General features: G+C 27.8%; 1 protein-coding gene across 1 annotated transcript; it reads left to right on the forward strand.

Annotated features, from left to right (window-relative positions):
- Window positions 1-16,962: 16,962 nt before the first annotated feature.
- Window positions 16,963-19,145, forward strand: LOC111281165 (exocyst complex component EXO70A1-like). The gene has a single exon (XM_022868801.2). It carries the CDS (start codon window positions 17,073-17,075, stop codon window positions 19,065-19,067), a length of 1,995 nt encoding a protein of 664 aa, XP_022724536.2. The 5' UTR covers window positions 16,963-17,072; the 3' UTR covers window positions 19,068-19,145.
- Window positions 19,146-20,655: the final 1,510 nt, after the last annotated feature.

Here is a 20,655-nt window from a genome sequence, read left to right on the forward strand (position 1 = left end):
TTAATGTTTTAATAATTAGGCAAACTTGGCTGTGGCATCACTTTCTTTTTATATATTTTTTAAAATTAAAAGCTCATAAAGGTTTTTAATAAATGTTGTATTCTAAATTTAGCATGTCATGATTTGTTTTTTATGTTATACTAATTTATTACCCGTATAATACATGAATTATCTTTATTTATTTAAATATGTTTAAATATATAAATTAATATTATTTAATCCCTTAGATATTCAATATATATATAAAGTACAAATAATATAATTAGTATTAAATATAATAAAATTAAAATTTTTAATTAAAAATTAATAAATTCAAAATATATAATAATATTTAAGAAAAATGAAATATCCAAAAGATTTATTTATAAATAGTATTATCGAGTACACAACAAAATATTAAATTGAAAACTAAAAGTTTTATCAGTTCAAATTAAATTTCCTCAATTTATTATATTTCTATTTTATGCAATATTTTTTATACACTTGCAAGTTTATATAATTTTAACATAAGTTTTATTTATTTAGAAAAACAATGATTTTAAATGTTTAAATAATGTGCATAATGGTTTACTCACATGTATATTTGTTGCATGAATTTTAATAGTATCTTGATTTTCAATATTTATAAGATTTGCCCAATAAATTTTTATACTTGTTTTAAGTTTTGCATTCGATGCAAAATTAGAATAAAAGTTGAAATGAAATAGTTTTAAAATTTAAGTAATAGTATTAAATTTTAAATAATTATTTTAAAAATTTATTGCAAAAAAGTTTCAATGAAAATGTGTCACTTCTCATTCACAAGATTTTATAATCAATTTCAAAAGTAAAAAAAGTTTACTTTTACTTTTACTACTTTCGTCTCACTTCAAAAAAAAAAAAAAAAGACTATAAATGAATTAAATTATAAAAAAATAATTTCAAATAATTAAATATGAATTTATTTTTATATAAAACAATTATGTTAAAATTGGTATTGTGTTTTTGTTATTTGTCTTTATTTATAAATTAAAAAATAAATAAAAGAAAAGTACAACAAAATCAACTATTAAAAATAAACCTATACAGTATTTTCTAAATAAATAAATAAAACCAACAAATAATGCCTAAATAATTAAATCAATATTTTTTACCTTCAATTGTCAAAATACTTCAAAATAATTATTATTGTGCTAAATCGATCTTCTTCTTCTGCTTCAACATCCATAAATTATCAAAGAATTTCTATAACATCTATGCATACACTCTAGAACAAATAAAATATTTAAAATTTTCATAAAAATTTCAAAAACAAAAAAGCATTAATCTTAACTTTTTAACATGAGGGTGCACAAATTATAAAAATATAATAAAAAATTATGCATCTTATATAACAACAAGTCATAAAAATAAAATAAAATAATTTGTGCATTTCACAGGTTAAAAAAACCAATTTCTTTACAAATATAAAGGTTAAAAAAATAGAGAAATAAAATTAATATTGACAGTATGTAAAGAATAAATTATCTTCTAATGTATGTGATATTTGATCTTTTTAAATTTAAAAATAATCAAATAATGAAGAATTATTATAACATCTCTAAAAATAAAAATTATATTTTAAAAATTTAAATTTAAAATGACATATATTTAAATTATTAAAAAATTTATTTTATAATATCACTACATTTGAGATTTTTAGATTTAAAAATATATATTTATATTATTAGAAAACCTATTTTAAAAGATAATATATCACTATATTTGAAAATTTTAAATTAAAAAAAGATCTATATTTAGATTATTTGGAATTACATTTAAAAAATATATATATTTAAATTAAATTTTGTTGCTAGCAACTTAAAAATAATTAAATTGGTTTTTTACTTAAATTTGAAAGTTTTGAATAATTAAATAATTTTTAAATATATATTTTTTGATAAATGTCCTAAAATTAGAAAATATCTTAAACATCATTATTAAAAGAAAAATTTTAAGAAATTTTCTACTTGTCTAAAAGAGAAACCATCCACCTAAACTTTTATATTAATAAATTTTATCAAGTTTTTATATATGTTATAATATAATATTATATATGATTTTACATTATTAAGATTTGACTCCTATTATTAAAATTAAAAGTTTAACGCTCTAATAGAACACACAATTATTAGAAGTATGTCATGATTGGGCTAATAAATAATAAATTAAAACAACTATTTTTTTTAACTATAATTGTATTGTTCCTCTCATATTTGGAAATTATAAGTTGAACCTTCTTGAATCATAAATCATAATCATAGTCATTTTAAAATCACTCATAGAGGACTCAATAATTATTACCTTCCCTTCTTAGAGTAGAGGTTTAAAATTGTAGGCAAATATAGTGTTGTGGAAATTTACATTGCTAAAAATAGACATAATTTTATGAATTTGTCTTTTATATATCGTTATTATATTTTTTAAATTTCATAAACAATGTAAAAAAATTTGATATGTGTACCTTTTAATTATATTAATTTTAAATATATTTTAATTAGATGTGATAACTCTTTAATTTTTATAAAATTTAAAAATTTCATCAGTGATGTACGAAATAATTTTTTTTTATTTTATAAGTATTTTATCTCTATTATAAGAGTAACAAAAAAAACTATTAATTTAATGATAATAAATTCTAAATAACAATGGCTTAATGAATAATGCATTAAGCAACATTTAACTTATCTCTAAATAAGTTAAAAATAAATGAAAATTTTTAAATTATTAAAAGTTAAGAACTTGAACAAATTGAAAATTTTCAAAGATTTTAATCAAACAAAACCTCTCATTTCAGTAGATCACATCTATATGAAATTGAAAATTAATTCTACTATTGTAATAAAAGAAATTGAAATTTCCAATTTTGCTCTATTAGCCATAAAATTGACATTACTAAAATATATGAAAAACATTATAACTTACACTATGTGTAGCAAAAGGAAAGCACTAAATTTTTATTGAGAAGAATATGTTGATATGGTCTAACTTAGATGTATACCCTTCGAAATTCATCATGTTGATTAACTCGATAATCTCAAATTAGAGTCCGCAATCCCAGTTATAAAGTAAATAAGCAATAAAAATATAAAATTTAATTTAATTGATTCATATAATTATTTTTAAGTGTTAATATTTAATAGATTTAAAATTTAAATCATACGACATCTTTTCTTATTTAAAACTACAACCTCCTTTTATAAAAAATAATAATAATATCAATTTTTTCTAGTTTATTGGAAAAATTAATATATAAACTTGAACTTCAAACAAACTTTGTTGTAAGTTTGGTGTGTAGGGAACTTTTTTCAGAATTATTAACATCCTTCCTCTTGAAAAATGAGTCAATAAATTTTCTTTTAAACATAACTTAACATGGCTCTACCCAACTATGGAAAACATAAATTAAACCTAAATTGGCAATCAGTGCAACAAGTGCTTAATTAATTTTTTTAAAAATTAACTGAATCGATCGTTTGTCTATCTTTACTTAATTCACCCATTATGGACGAATTTTTGCATAGATGAGATTGAAATTGGTTACGCAATGGCTGAAGAAGGCCTTATGAGGCTAGCTATCTTCTCTCTCTTTCATTGTATGTATCTCCTGAAATTGGAAAAGGTTATAATTTAATATTAATAGCCATTTCCTACTTAATAATTTTCATCGGGGCGGTGCATAAGCCAAACTTGGCCCCTCCAAGATTTTGAAAAATTTTCTTTACAAACATATATTTATATATTATATATATTAAATAAATTTAAATGACCCCTAATTAAAGGATTAAAATATATTAAAATTTATCTATTTATTTTGCACATCAATCATTATTCACAAATATTTAAAGTTAATTGATTTGTCATAACTATTAAATTACAATCATGTGAATTTCAAAAAAAAATTTAATTTAACCTCTTAAATTTTAATTTACACTTTCAATTCAATAGAAAACAAATAAATAAAGATTTTTTTCTTTGACCCATTTATTGTAACTTCTTTTTTTTTTTTTTTCTAAAAGGTTTCTTCGACCCCTTTATTCCTTTTTGCCACTTGACGTTTCAACCTTTAAGAAGCATACATAACAAAATTGTAAACCTTATTAGTTTATTTTTAGTTTTATATAATCTATTTGTGCTTGTCTTTTAGATTCATATGGTAAATTTTTTTCTTAATACTTTCTTAATGTTCTGTACGTAAAATGACTATCTTAGTAAATTTTATTTTATTTTTAGAATGATTTGATAAGTTTTACTACAACTAGAGGTTAGGCAACAACTAACATGACTTGATATTAAGTTTTTAAAAAAATAATGAGTTGGTAGGATTTGATTTTTGACTAAATAAAAATATTTTTGGATGGGCAAGTGAAAAGGTTTTTTACTTCATGGATTGATTTGTGGTGAAATTGGATTTTCAATTTTAGGTGATCAGGTAAAATTTCAAGCCAAGCCAAATTAACTTTTAGAACTAAGGGTTAATAGGGTTATATCAAAAGTATAATATCTTATAGACAGATTGATCAGATTTATTTTAACTCTTTCACTATCTGCAGCAATCAGTGAGCATACTTTTGATAATTCTATTTTTTATAGAATTATCATATACTTGTTTGATTAATTATATGACTTACTTGATCAATTTTTGCTTGCTTCTTAAAAAATTGATTTAGTTATCCACCTAATTTTCGAAGTGTCTCATGTGTAGGTAAATTAGAGTATCCAAGCCAATGTGAAGCCCGCACCCTGTGTCCATAGCAAGCAATGGCCGAACCTTGTAGAGATTTTTGCCAAGGCACTTTAAGAGCTGCCAACAAGGATTAGGAGCAGAGGTGAGTTGAATTCCATGAGAAGAAGAAGCCATGAAGAAGTTGAGAAGCTGCCAAGACATGCCCAAAAAGCGTCCGAGCCAAGAGCTACATCACTGGTGCATGTGTGAGCGTTCTCCCATGCATAGGCTGGCTTGCAAGATGGAGGAACTGAATTGAGGGGGCTTTAAGCTGATTTTGGGAGCTTAAATGGGGAGTAAAGGTAGCCACCAAGCCATGGAACAATTCAAATTTGGGAGCACGTGAATCGGCAAAGCATGTCACAAGAGAGGGGAGACCATTGTCACTACAAGACAATTTGGGACCACTTAGAAAATGACAGCTTCTGGAATTCTTTCTTGCAGCTGGGTTACACCAAATTGAAGGGACTTGAGGCTGGGAAAATTCAGAGGATGACAAGGAAAAGAGGTGGCTTTTTGGTGGAAAATGACTGGAGAAGTACATGGGCTTAAGCAAGGTGGCACAATTGCATGAAGGACAAATCAGCGCCAATCTGCTAGCACACTGACAACTGCGGTTTTGGAGCCAATCAACTCCAAAAATGGCTCATTTGAAGAGAGGTCAAAACTGCTAACATATGTCCTTGGTGGAGGAATTAAAGTCCCTCATTGTTCCAGCTCAACATACAGCACATGGTGAAGATGGAGCTACCAAAGTGCATCATTTTTGCTCCCTACCAGCAGCAAAAACTCCCTGAAGCCGGCTAGCTATTAGGAAGGTGAAGATTGCACAATAATGACCCTTGATTGGCTGATTAAGGACTAGACTAAAGCTTTATATAGAATATTTTTAGGAAAAGAATGGGAGCCGAAATTTTTCTTGTAGTCTTTTTCATTGCATTCTTTTTGTTTTCTATTTTCAGTGAATGACGCCATGAGTAAACAGCAATACTGTTGACTTTGCCTTGCTGTCTTGGCTCCATTTTAGCTGTTTTTCTACTTTATTTTTTTGCTTTTTAATTCCATTTTTATTGTATTTTTTTCCAACACTAGGACCTTACTCATCATTTAAGCTTTGTTCTTTACATTTTCATCAATGCAATTTCAGTTTCTGCCATTTAAATTTTCAACAATGTTCTCTTTATTTTCCAGCTTATTTCTACTTTGTTTTGAACTTGTTCTTTGTTGAGAAGGATAGCCATTGATAGTTGGATGGATTCTTATTCATCAAAGGGCTTGACTCTTGTAGACTTTAGTTTTCGTTTTCCATTTATGTTCCTACTTGTTGCATTTCTGCCCAGATTTTTGTTACATGTTGCCTTTTTGTTTCAATTGGTGTTTACTCCCTGTTTTTATGCTTTTGAGATGATATGAATGTTGTTTGGTTGATGCTGGTTATATGTTTGATAGAATAGCTTTGCTATATTCCTTAGTTTCATGCATTTTCCATGCATTTTTCAAACATTTTTCAACTCAGTTATTAGACAGTTTCTGTTCGATTTTTGGATTTAGTTACCTGCACAATTTCCGTCCATTTTCATGTCTATTTTAAGGTTTGGGCTTAGTTTTTATGTTACATAAGAGCATTTTTTGTTTTTATAGCAAACATCCCATTAGGTTTTAGTCTTAGGTCATTTTTATTACATCACTTGCATTCGATTGTTTTACAATTTCTGGTTAGTATTAAGAATTGGTCACATGCATCTTTTTAGTTCATTTTTAAGTCTAGTTTAAGGCCTTTCATTTAGTTTTTATAGTTCACTTAGGTCCTAGGACATTTTCATGGCATTTTAGTTCATAGGTCCTGTTTTACCCATAAAACAATCAATTGCCTTCCATTAGGCAATCGACTTCTTAATTGAAAAGTGATATGCACAATTAAAAATAAGCCTAGGACATTCTACTGTCCTCCACCATATTTGACTATCCTCACATGCAATTCTAAAATATATTCTATATGCAAAAAAAAAAAAAAATCCAAAATACCTTTACTTAATGATTTATATTTGATGTACTATTATTATATAATGTTATAAATTATCAATGAATTATATAATAATACTTCATTAAAATATTAATTTTAAATATATATTTAGTATTAAGAATATTTATTTTTTAAAATTTTATAATTAATTTTTTATAAGGCATTATTGTGTGATTTATTGATAATATTTAGCATTTATATATTGACAGTACATCGAATATAAACTTTTTATTTAACATTATTATATATAAGATTGGTTTGACCCATATATTTGTTTTGTGTATAGACAATAAATATTAGTATAGTAATTAAGCTCCTCACAACTTAAAAAAAAAAATACATACAATGTTATTCAATTATTTATTTACAAAAATATTATATAATATATAAAAATAATTTTAATAATTTTTAATAATTTATTAATTTCACAAATATTAAATATATACTATAAAGTTTGTTATATACAAATTTTAATCTACTATTTTTAAAAATAGTTTTTTCACTATACTTCACCTTATAATCGTTATTGTATTTGTATTTTATATTTAAAAATATATTTTATTATTGATTTTAATTTTATTATTTAAAAAGAAGTTAACATTCTTTATATCTCTAGCATCCACAAATATCATCCATAACAAATATTCATGACAAACATAAAAAAAATTCATAACATACACAAAAGTACTCAATAAAAACTCATTGTGCTACTACATCTCCTGATTCAGAATTAGTGTTGTCATTGGGTCTAGAAAGTTGTATTAGTAGAAATTGTCCAGACCCCATCATCTACATCATATGATCCATGAAAAGACATTAATGAGTCCTCAAATTATCAATCTGTTGTTATATTAAGGTGTTTAAGGATGAGGAGTTTGAGTAGTCCGATGAGACATGGATGATGGACCACAAATAGAGTTAGATGTTGTTGTTATAACGATGGACTGACTTGAGTAAAATAGGTCTTTAGATGTATCTGCAGATCCAAAGTTATATATATGAATATGCATAGCTTCAACCCTTTCAATAACCTCAACTTATGCCTGTGGATTGAATTATAGATGATATGAGGAGTCTTCATCATATTTTTGAGATAATGTAGCAACGTAGTTTTTTTATAAAAATTTTAAAATAATTTTCATTCCAACACAAGTATACTATCATTTCGACGACACAGTTTAATACCATTCATCCTACAATGTTTAGGATTTTAATTACTACACTCTTTGATTCATCAACAATCACAATACACAACCAGAATCACAAAATATATTGCCTAATAGTTTTCACCTTCACAAAATCATTTCATCTCAATAAATATAAAACACTATATAGTTTAATACCATACATCCTGCAATGTTTAATCTTTCAATTATAAATATATTTAATTTATCAACAATCATAATACATAGCCAAAATCACAAAGTTACGCAATAGTTCACTTTTACAAAGTCATTTCATCTCAATAAGCACAAAACTATATATAGTTTGATACTATTCATCTCGCAACATTTAGTTTTTCAATTGGTACGCTATCTACTTTATCAATAATCACAATACACAACCAAAATCACAAAGTAAGTTACACAATAATTTTTACTTTTCACAAAATTTTTGAACTTTAAAACAAATAACATATTATCTATTTCAATAAAGCAATACAACAATTTCAAAGTATTCACAAAGTCATTGGAAAGTCACATACATTAATAACTTTAGACTTGTCAACAAAATCACTATGTTCTCTTAAACATCTATAAGTGTGATTGAAAACTTCTGCAAAAGTAGGTTCTCATTGCAGCTCAAGTGATTGCATTCGTTTATATACATTCAATGAAATATATAATAATGCAATTTATATAAAAATGACATTTGATGAAAAAAATTACTTGTGAAAAACATCATACCATTCTCTTTTTATGAACAAGAAATGCAAACAACCCGTCAGTGTGCTTCATAATAGATTCTTCTTTTTATGTTTGATAATTTTGTTTGGTTTTGACAGAGATATTTTACCATTTTGGAGTGCTCCATACATTTTCAATAAGAGCATCCCAAATTTCAGCTATAATCCACCTTCACTCCATCCTTCTGCAGTGTATGATATTATCAACTCCAAGCTTTTTCAGTGCTAATTTCTTTTTATCGAACAATAAATCTTTTAATCGATTCTTCAAAATATTGTTCCATGTTCGTTGAACTAAAATATCATTTGACTTAGCCCACTAACATTTTTTCTAACATATGTAATAGTGAAATACAATAAGTGTTTAACAATAATTTCATCTTTTCATTCAAATCACAAAGTAAATATATACAAAAAAATAAATATCCAATTAATACCTTAAATTTATCAAACATCATAGACTTGATTGGTGTATGAACTTTACTCCATGTTGGTGAAGGACCAATAACATTCACTTGAATTATTCCTGAAATTGCTAAGCTAACCATCGATTATTCAAAATAATTACCAATATTCGTTTGTTAGTAAGATTAGTTAAATTGCACAAATTCTTTAAAAGAAAAGAAAAGTATCTTATATGTTTCTCCTAATGAAGTAATCCACAACCGCTTATTTGGATATGACAAAATAGGTAATCCTTTGCTTGGTCCCTTAGTCTTCTACCTTGTTGTGTTATTTTCTTCTTTTTTGAGCAGTGGTTCATCAATGAATAATGGATTTATGTCATCCATCATCGGTGCAAAAGATGACCTTTATGGTATATCATGCTATATCAATGTTGAAGAAGACCCATATCATGGATCATGCTAAATTGGTGTTGAAAAAGACTCGTATTGAGGATCATGCTATATCGATGCTACTGATAACTCAATACATGAATCATCTATCATCGATCTTGTTGTAGAATCACCTTGGTGAACAAAGCTCTTTCCATGACATCTTATCATAATTGTCATATATAACATTAAAATTTTGTAAGTATTAAAATAACACAAAAATAACAAATAGCATAATATGTCTTTAGTATTATAATATGAGATGAAATGAGCAAAAATATATAAAAATATTTAATTTGAAGTCTCAATATCAATGGCATATAATGTGAGATTTTATAAAGAATATGTTTTTTCTTATCACCATTAGACTTATTTCTTAAATATCGAGAATGACCACATATTGAACAATATGTCAAATTTGTAACTTCTTTATAAAACAACATGCAATTATTTTCATATACACGAATTTTCTTATAACAAATCTAAGTTTCATCATTTTTTTTTCATTTTATAAAAGTTTTCTAGTAATTTCTCTTCAACTGGCAACATATTCTTCACTATGCTTATCAAACAACCAAAATAAGACTTATGTTAAATTCTAATTTACAATTTAAAAGTTACGACATAGCAGATGAGATTATGTGCTTCGTACAGCCTGACCACAATGGTTCATCTGCATCATTCAACAAAGAATAGAAGCTTGTTGCATTTATACTCGGATCTTCCTCTTCAATTCTTGCATCACTAGCATAAGAAGCATCCACCCCAAAAGTAGGATAGACAGCATCCATAACCATTCTAGCATAAGAATTTTCTAAACTTACTTCATTACTCTATTTAAAGGTATCCCTGCTATTTGATGGTTGTCCTACTTCTAACTCTCGATATAAAATCCAACTTGTATAACCCCTTATAATAAAGGTACTGATGCACAACATCTGTATTTAAAAACTATATGTTGTCATATTTAATACAAGGACACCTAATATTTTCATTACTTGCAAAGTATAGCTGAGAATAAACATATCCAATAAATTCCTCTACACCATCGTAGATGTTTTAACTAATGTATCTGTATACATCATGAAAATACTTCCAAGAGTAATCTTTGTCCATTTTTTCAACACTAATTGTATCATCATTAATTGTAAAAAATATTACTTTTACTATATTAAACTTAAAAATAAGCAATTAAATTCCTAAAAAGCAACTACAAAACTTTAACACATGCACGCACGTATGTTTTTTTTTTTTTAATAATAGAGGTTAAACCTAAGGAAATGAATGGGCTTAGATGACAACAGTAAATGAATGTTAATGGGTGAGCTTGCATCCTTTGTCAACTTTTGGAAGGAAAAGAAGCCTAATAACCAGTTAAAATTCAATTCTAACCTTTGAAAGTATGACTCAATGCATACAATCTAAATTCAATCGCATTACTACAATCTTTTTTTTCTTTGCAAAAATAACTCAAAATTAATGAAGTTTTAAGAAAAACCTTACCTTACAGAATAGGAATATGAGGGCATCACTCACGGGCTTGAGCTTAGGCTCGGGAGTTATTTACGATCAAGCACCAATCATGGTAGGGCACGAAAGGCAAGGCGAGGAAAATAAGGCAGCACAGCAAAATGGGAGAGAGAGAAGGAGAGAAAGAGTTAGGGATTTGGGATTGGGGAGAAGAGGGGAAAGGAAATTCTAATAATATACACCCATTACCGATGAAACTTAATGAACCTCATCAACGGCTTATCTGTCACTAATTTAAAATTTTTTAATTATTAAAGACAGATTACCTATAGAATCTGTCGCTAATTGTATCATTTACCAATGGATTCCATTGGTAATCCATTACTATTAAAAAAATTCTTCCCTTTTAATTGAAATATATATTTATTTTTTTCAAAAATAAAAAATTTTTCGTTGCTAATCTGTCGATAATACTTTCAGCGATGGATTTAGTGACAAATTTTTTCCATCACTAAAAAATGCGCCAACTAATTTTTGTGTGTTTTATTTACATACAGAATAATGACGAAAAAAATTTCATTAGTAAATTTCATCGATAAATTATCGTTAATCCGTCAGTAAAGCTTTTTTATTTTTTTCTTTTTAATCGATAAATGGTCAGCAATCCGTTGATAATTACTAATGAAAAAAAAATCAGTATTGCCTAATTTTCTAATAGTGTTCTTTATAGATAACACCATTTATGAAGAAAAAACAAAAAAGAAAGTCACTTCAGGGCTAATTTGAACCATTCCCGATTTAGAATCAGATTTGATCCAAATATAGCTTCTCTCTTTTATTCTTTCTAATTTAGTATTCTCTACCAATCTCTTCCAAAATGTTGCTATCACGAAGCACCATAGACATCAATAGAGGTTGTAACCACAATCGTAGCCACATTGAGCTTCACTCTCCATACGCACGTGTTATCACCACCAACATAAGCACAAACTGTAAACACAAACTAAACCCTAACGTCTCCTCCAATGACTTTTCTTTGAGTTTCCCTCTCCACTAACGTCCTCTATTCCTTCCCTGCCCATCGGCAGCATCTCGAGAGATTTATCCAGATTCAACTATAATTCAACTCTCTCGACCTTGCTTCTCTCTTTCAGTCCAAGCCCAAACTAGGTATCATCACCATGGTACACTTTCAAATCATTTTAATTTAATATAAATTTCCTTACTTATCTAGGGTTTTCAAATGTTTACTAATTGTGCCAAAATTGCTAATAGTTATAAATTAGGCAATTTTATATTACAAGAATGCTGAAAAAGTAATATTGATATTAATCTTAGTTCTTAATTTAAATTTGAGTATTATATCATAATTGAACTACTATATTTAAGGTCAAGTTATATGAGATTACAAGGGTGAAATTGAATAAATTCATTTTTTTTGTTTACCTAGAATTTTGTGGATAGTTTACTTGGAAAAGCCGTTTGTTATCATTGATTTCATGTCATTTTACATTTTTCATAGAATTTTATCTTTTCTTAATTTTTTTTCTTCAAAATTTTAACTTACAACATCAATTTTCTTTTCTTACTAACCTAACATTGATTATCAATTTGATAATATAACAATGAGATTCAAATCAGTTTGATACAAATGTAGTAGTGACAATGAAGTAAAATGTAGTGCTAAGAAAAAAAATAATTTATGACATTAGATTAAAATTTGTATATAATAAAATTTATAGTAAATATTTAATATTTGTGAAATTAATAAATAATTAAAAATTAATAAAATTATTTTTATATATCAAATAATATTTTTGTATCAAAAATATTTGTATGTTTATTTTGTTAACTTATGTTGAACTTAATTACCAACCTAACATTGATCATCCTTACTTAGAGCAAATATACATATTTTGAATTTTGGAATTTGTTTTACACATATAATATAGTTTGACTTCCAAGTGAGAGCAATCGAATGCTTGATGGAGGGTAGCCGAATGCCTTATGCTTATTTTTAAATATATAATATATTTTAGACTTTCATGTGAAGCCAATCAAATGCCTAATGTAAGGAAGTTGACTAACATATTGTAAAATGAGATTAGTTCCCCAATCCGTGGGCAAAAAATGGAGTAACACGATGGGAATGCTTTCATCATGCCACACCAAAATAGGGTGCTCGATTGAGACCAAAAGTGGCCCCAACCACGCCGTACTAGCCCATTTGAATCCAAATGGGGCCTTATTCAATAGGCGGCAATGTAATGGTCAACGGTAAAGAGCATTCAGAAAATGATACTAAAATAATGATTTTAATGAGTAAATAACATATGTGGTCTCGAAGTTTAGAATCGCATATCACTTTGGTTCCAATTTTTTCAAAAGCCATTTGTTGATTTATATACTTCAAACATTGTAATGAAATAAATTTTCCATCAATATTTTCATTAACACTATCATGAAATGTTTGTTGCTGACACATGTTTGTCATATAGTAAACATGCATAAGATGAACTTGATTACTCTTTTTTTTTCTTTTTCTTTCCTTTTATTCTTCTTTATTCCTTTCCCTCCTTTCTCTTCTCAACCAATAGCTTGCTGGTGACAATAGAGGGCCAAATCTAGCCAAGCAGAAACCGTAATAACAACTAAAGCTAGATCGACCCCTTAAGCCATTAGTCTAATGAGGGAGAACAAATATTGGGCTTCACGTTTTTTTGTCAAGCCCAACCTATTCCCCTTGTTGAACCAATGACATCAAGGGCTAATTTAGCATCCAATCGCAACTACTATGTTGATTGGGCTTGATTTATTGTTGACAAGCCCTAAATCGATCAGTTAAGGAAAGAGAGGAAAACGAAAAAGAGAAAAGAAAGAAAAAATTGAGAAAAAAAAAGAAAAAAACTTTTAATAAGACTTTCTATTTTTAGTCTTTTTTAATTTTCAAACATAATATTGATTTTTAATATATTTTATCAAATTTTATTTTTTTATTGGGTTTGTTTCTATTTTTAAATATAATATAGAATTTTAATATATTTTATTAAATATAAATTTTCATTTTTTAATAATTTATTTTTTTATTTTTCAAATATAATGTATATATTTAATACATTTTATCAAATATTAGAATTTAAAATAAATATATTTCAAAATTTTCTGTTTTTAATAATATTTTGTTTTTAAAATATAATATTGAATTTTTAATAAATTTTATCAAATATTATAATGTCAAATAAATAAATTTCAAAAGTTTCTATTTTAATAATTTTTAATTTTTTAAATATAATATATATTTTATAATTACTTTATCAAATATTATAATAAGTTTTTTATATATAATATAGATTTTAATATTAAAAATTGAAAATAAAAATTTTAAATATATATTACTCTTCCTTTCTTATGAAAATAAAAATTAGAGACCTAATTTTTAAATATTAAATCGATATGCATCGAGACAATTTTAATATATAGATATAGATTTGATTTGGTAAGGATGGAAAAGTTTTGTTGTTTTGTGTTCATTTTCTGATTTATCTTTTGACTAAAGTGTTGAAGTTGGTTGACAAGTATCTGACTAAAATAAGTAAGAAGATGTTCTCAAAGGAATGCTCCAACAATTAAAATTTGATACTATAATTTAGTGATTTTGAATTCCTTGGTACGAAAATAATAAGATTTATGGGATGGTCAAGTTAGTCTTATTATCTCCTATTAAATAAAAGATCATAGGTTTTCACATGTAAAATAAATTAAATAAAAAAAACCGACGGAATAACTTAATAAATTGATTAAAAATAAAATAAATTTGCAGGCCAATTCCTACCAAAATATTTTGAGGTGACCCCTCCTTGACCTAGGATTTAATTGCATTAAAATTTTGTATTAATTTTAAAAGGTTAGGAAAGGCATAGTCTTTTTTTTTTTTAATTGAAGATTCCTCTAACTACTAGGATTTAATTGCACAGAAATAAAATTTTAATTTAATTTAATTGTAGGCAAGTGGTGCTACAAATTTAATCTATTTGTAATTCGCCAAAAGTTTAGCTCTTACCATAATTACACATGTACATATACACGCATACATATATATATATGAGAGACGAATTCAATTATACTATTAATTTTACATTTTTTATAATATTTATAAAAATAATATTTTTTGAAAAAATTAACCTTTAAATTTAACTATAACTTCATATTTATCATGCACATAAATTTTCAAATCAATTTGACACTTCTATCATATTGCTCAAAAATATTTTATTTTATAATATATATTTTACAACCAAAACTTTTTATTGTCAAAAATTAACTTTGTATTTTTAATTAATTTAAAACCGGCCATATATGATTTACATAAAGTTCAATGGTTAAGTTAATAAAATATAAATTGCATAGAAATGTATAAAAAAGTTAAAAACTTTAATTAATTTTATATTGGTGTAAGTGGATCAACTCTCCATATATCTATATATATATATATATATATATAAGTAATATAAAAATTCATACATATGGATAATATGTTTTTCCAATATAATATTTTTTGAATACATTTTCCAATATAATATATTTTCTTATTATCTAAAATAAAATAATAAATTGGGTTGGGATTTAGTTGATCTTGAGCTATAAAATCAGCTAAGCCCGCATTCAATAAATTATTGGGCGTAAACTTTTTGTCCAATTGTGGCCCAAGATATTATGTAACTATAAAAGTCTAATCCTACCTCAATGGTGGGCAAGTTTCTTTAATGCATTAAAAAAATGAATAGTGGATTTTATGATAAATAATTAGACCCATAAAGAAAAAGAAATATATTCCAGAAGAGTTAATTATATTTTTGGTAATTTAAATTTTGAAAGAATATATAAGTTGGTATAAAAAAATAATATTTACAATTTGCAGAATTAATTTTTAAATAAATATTATTTTAATTTTAATTTTAATATTGTTAACTTAATTTGCTTATATAATATTTAAATAGTATAATTTTATTATATGCTTGTTATTTGTTAAATAAAATATTAAATGTTTTGTAAAAATCTTAATGTGAATGTTATGTGACAAAAAATACTTGATCGATTTTAGATAAATTTTATAATTTAGGTAAAATATATACATATATATATGTAATTTATATTGAAACATATGTTAGTAATACGTGTGGTGAACACATCTTGATAATATTAATCAAATGTCACATATATAAATTAATATGATTAACATAATTAGAGTTTGGATTAATATGACACATAATTTTAAAGTTTATAAGTAAATTATACATTATTTGAAAGTTTTAGGTGCCAGTTAGACATTTTTTTTAAAATATTAATTTGTATATTTTCTCAAGATTTAAGAGTTGTTGGGAAGGGAAAGATATTGGATAATAATTGGTTTATTTCATAATTTGAAATACAGCATGATGATATTATAAACAAATTTAAAAAATAATAAAATTTAAAATTTTAGTAAAATTTATATGTAAGTTTAGTAAAAATTAAAAAACATGTTTTATATTTTACATTTCGATATAAATTATAATATGATAATTTTTTTTATTTTATATATATATTATACAAAATAAACAAATACGAAAATACAAAATACCAAATCTATTTGCAACACCCGTATTGTGAATAAAAAAATAAATTAATTTTTTCGAATAAGAGAATACATGCACCTATCATTAAACAATTACATTGTTAAAGCTTATGTACATATGTAAGGTTATGGAGGGTGGGGTGACTATGAACAACCCAGTGGTGGATGGGGACAGTTGACTGGTTGAGTGAAGGCTTTTGAAATTAAAATGTGAAGACAGGAAGTTCCTTACAAAAACCAGATCACAACTTTAAACTTCCAAGTAGAGGTTTCTTTTTTTTTTTCTCTTCCTTTCTTTATGGATCAAGAAATCTTATGGTATGGTAGTTGGACGTTTCCCATTGAGATATTTGTTTTGCAAGTGAGGTTTGGTTTGGGTCTGATTAGTTTGGTGAGAAAAAAGTAAAAGAGTGATACAGAAGAAACCATGATATTTAAAGGGACAACTCCTCAAAATTCCATCCATTGTCTGTTGAGCCATGGCTGAGGTGGAGAGCTTTGAAAATCTTTTGGCTTGTAGAAAGCTATTGAAAACTAGCTTGGAGAATTCAAGAGCTCTTGCCTTGGCTTTAGACAAAACTGGATCAAGATTGGCTGACATAGACAAAAAGTTGGTATTTTTGGAAGCTGCTATTAGGCATAGCTCTTCCAAAAACTGCACATTTGCCACCATTAGAGACCATATTAGTCTCGCTCTTGGTCCGGTTGTTGCAGTTCTGAAGATCTTGGATTCCATCCGTGAACTTGAGAAGTTGCTGTTATCAGGCTCATATTCTGATATTTCCTACCTTACAACCGTTAGACAGCTTGAAGAAGCACTAAGATTTCTCGCAGCCAACTGCAACCTGGCAATCCAATGGTTAGAAGGAGTTGTCCAATTCCTGGAAGATAATTCTGTAGCCAATGACAGGTACATCTTGAACGTTAAACGGTCAGTAACAATTTTACAGGAGTTACAAGCAACCGGGCAGCATGCTTGTCAGAATGGAGAGTTTCTCTGTTGTGCTTTTGACAAGCTAGAATTTTCATTCAAGCAGATTTTGACAGATGGTAGTGTTCCAGCAGAGCAAGCCTGCAATGCAGAATCACCTTTTCCAGGGCCTATTCTTCAGAAGTTACAGGCGATTGTTGAGAAACTAAATGTCAGCAACAGGCTAAAAAACTGCATATCAATATTTGTTGAAGTTCGGAGTCTGTATACTAGAAATATTTTACAAGCTCCTGATTTGGATTACCTTGAGAAAGCATTTACAGAATTTGATGACGTCCAGGATATGGAAAGTTGCATAGATGAGTGGAGCAAGCATATGGAGTTCATTGTGAAACATGTGCTTGAGCATGAGCACAGGCTTTGCAAGGAAGTCTTTGGAAGCATTCCATCAGGTGTTTGGATGGCCTGCTTTGCACGGATTGCATCCCAATCTGAAATCCTTTCTCTCCTCCACTTTGGAATGAGCATTGCTGAGAGTAAGAAAGGTCCTATCAAACTCTTGAATTTGTTGCACATTTTTTCAGTTTTAGAAAATTTAAGAATGGATTTCAACAAGCTTTTTGGAGGGGAAGCTTGCATTGAAATCAAAACCGCGACAATGGATCTTGTAACCAAAGTTGTTAATGGTGCTAGTGAGATTTTCTGGGAACTCCCCGTACAAGTGGAGCTGGAACGACATAGTTCTCCCCCTAAAGATGGAGGTGTTCCCAGGCTGGTAACCTTCGTGACTGATTACTGCAATCAGTTGCTTGACGACAATTACAGACCAATCTTGACTCAAGTTCTGAAAATCTGTCAAGGCTGGAAACATGAAAAATATGACGAGGGACTTCTTACCGGCCACATGTACAGCATAGTGAGAGAAATGGCAGTCAACTTGGATGCCTGGTCAAAAGCCTATGAGCAAAGGGCATTGTCCTACATATTCATGATGAACAATCATTGTCATTTCCATAGCCTGAAAGGAACAAAGCTAGGGAATCTGATGGGAGACCCTTGGTTATGTGCTCATGGACAGTACAAGGAATATTATTCAGCTATATACTTGAGAGAGAGCTGGGGGAAACTCCTGGAGACAATCCAGGATAATCCAGTTTCATCCTCTTCTGCCGCCGCCGGGACTATTTCTGATTCGCCTAACAAGAGGCTAAAGGCATTCAATGAAGCCATTGATGACATGTACAAGAAGCAGTCAAATTGGGTCATTCTCGATGAAAGCTTGAGAAACAAGATGCACCAGCTTGTAGTGCGGGCTCTCGTGCCTGCTTATAGAAGTTACTTGCAGAAATATAGCCTTCTAGTCGATCACAATGATATTGCTGCAAGGAATGTAAAATACACAGTGCAAAGCTTGGAAAACATGCTTAGCATTCTCTTTCAGCCAAAGCAAATAAAATACCAAAGCATGAGTGGCTCACACTTCACTGGTAAACAAAGAAATGCTGTAAACAACCAATTTCGCTTGACACTTACAGCTATGTAACATTATGAACCTTATGCATTTATCAATTTAAGATTAAAGTGTCCATTTTTTATACCAAAAAAAAAAAAAGAAAAGGAAAAAACTGGGCCATTTTTATCCTTTTTTCTTTTCGTGAATTCATATATGTGGAATGTCATATGAATGACTGCTGTCCATCTGAACATTTAAAAAACGGTAGGCCTCTTACAGTCGACAACAGTAGTTGCTGGGGCAGTTCACAAACTCATGTCTTATGCTCGGATTTCTTGATTACCCTATTTATTTGTTTAGTTTCTACCGCAAGAAATCAAAGTTGCTTTTGGCTTAAAAGGTGAGCTTTCTTCCTTGGAATGATTGTGTTTTTGTTTTTTTACTTCGTATGGTGAGAGTTAGGTGAGAACCTAGATGAGCTGACAGAACCAAATAAACCAAATAACATTTAACTATTAGAGAGCATTTAAACCGATAAAAATATACTATATTAGGTAAATTTGGATCGGCTTATTTGATTTAAGAGGAAATTATAGGTAAATTTGGATTTTGATACCTGAATCGATTGAGAAAACTGAATTACAATAATTAAATTAAATAAAAATATATTATAATATTTTTTAATTCTTATTATTTTGGCCCTTCTTTTACATTTAAACGCATGTCCTCAGAATGCCAAGCCACTGACAAAAAAGTTGCTACGAAATTATCAGCCAACAATGTCTAGGCTTCTAGTCTAGTCTAGAGTCTAGGCATCCATATAGATTTCATCCTCTTCATGAATTAGCTGCCAAACTCAACCAGATTTTTAAAACTTCAAGGCTTTCCCTCCTCTCACCCGCTCATTGCCTACCGCTTCAATGATCTTCCTGTACTTTGGTTCCATTCCAATCGACCCACTGACAAAAGTGGGAGGGACAATTTGACATTCAAAACACAGAGCCCTCCCAAACCAATTGGTTAACTACATTACCAAAGGTACTTATTTGTCTGATTCTGTCCTACTGCTAGGGATATAGAGGGCAGTAGCACATCCTACAGGCACCAACCATACCTACCCAAATCGATAACCACCAAGTTTACTAAACCTACTCAGATTTTGGCACGGGGTTCAACTTCTGGTACTTTACATCTGCCAATGTGATATTATATCATGGCCACAGGTATTACTATAGTTTTTTTTTTAAATTCCTAATATGCCATTGAATCTCTTTCCTTATGTTTACTTAACTAAAAAAAATAATTATGCACATAACCTCTTTTGAATATGCAATTTTTAATAATTCGTTAACTTATTCAAAAGTCAATTGATAAATAAATATTATTATAATTTTGAATACGTAAAAAAATAATAAAAGCTATACAAAACCTTTTTCGGGTATGTTCATATGATTCCCAGCCATATCGTATCTAAGCTAAGAAATTCTGTGACACTAGTTTGATTTCGAGTCACTCTTATGCATCTAGTACCATAGTTTTTGACTTGACTTTCTATGAAAATCAAGATCGACAAAAAGAAATTTCCAACCATTGACTCAAATCCAAACTATCAGGGGCGAAACCGCTTTTTTACTTTGGAGGGGTTGATATAAAAATAAGGTGAATTGACAAAAATTTA

The sequence above is a fragment of the Durio zibethinus genome, chromosome 28 (assembly GCF_047325235.1).
Source record: "Durio zibethinus cultivar Kanyao isolate XHJ-2024 chromosome 28, ASM4732523v1, whole genome shotgun sequence".
Classification (NCBI taxonomy): domain Eukaryota; kingdom Viridiplantae; phylum Streptophyta; class Magnoliopsida; order Malvales; family Malvaceae; genus Durio; species Durio zibethinus.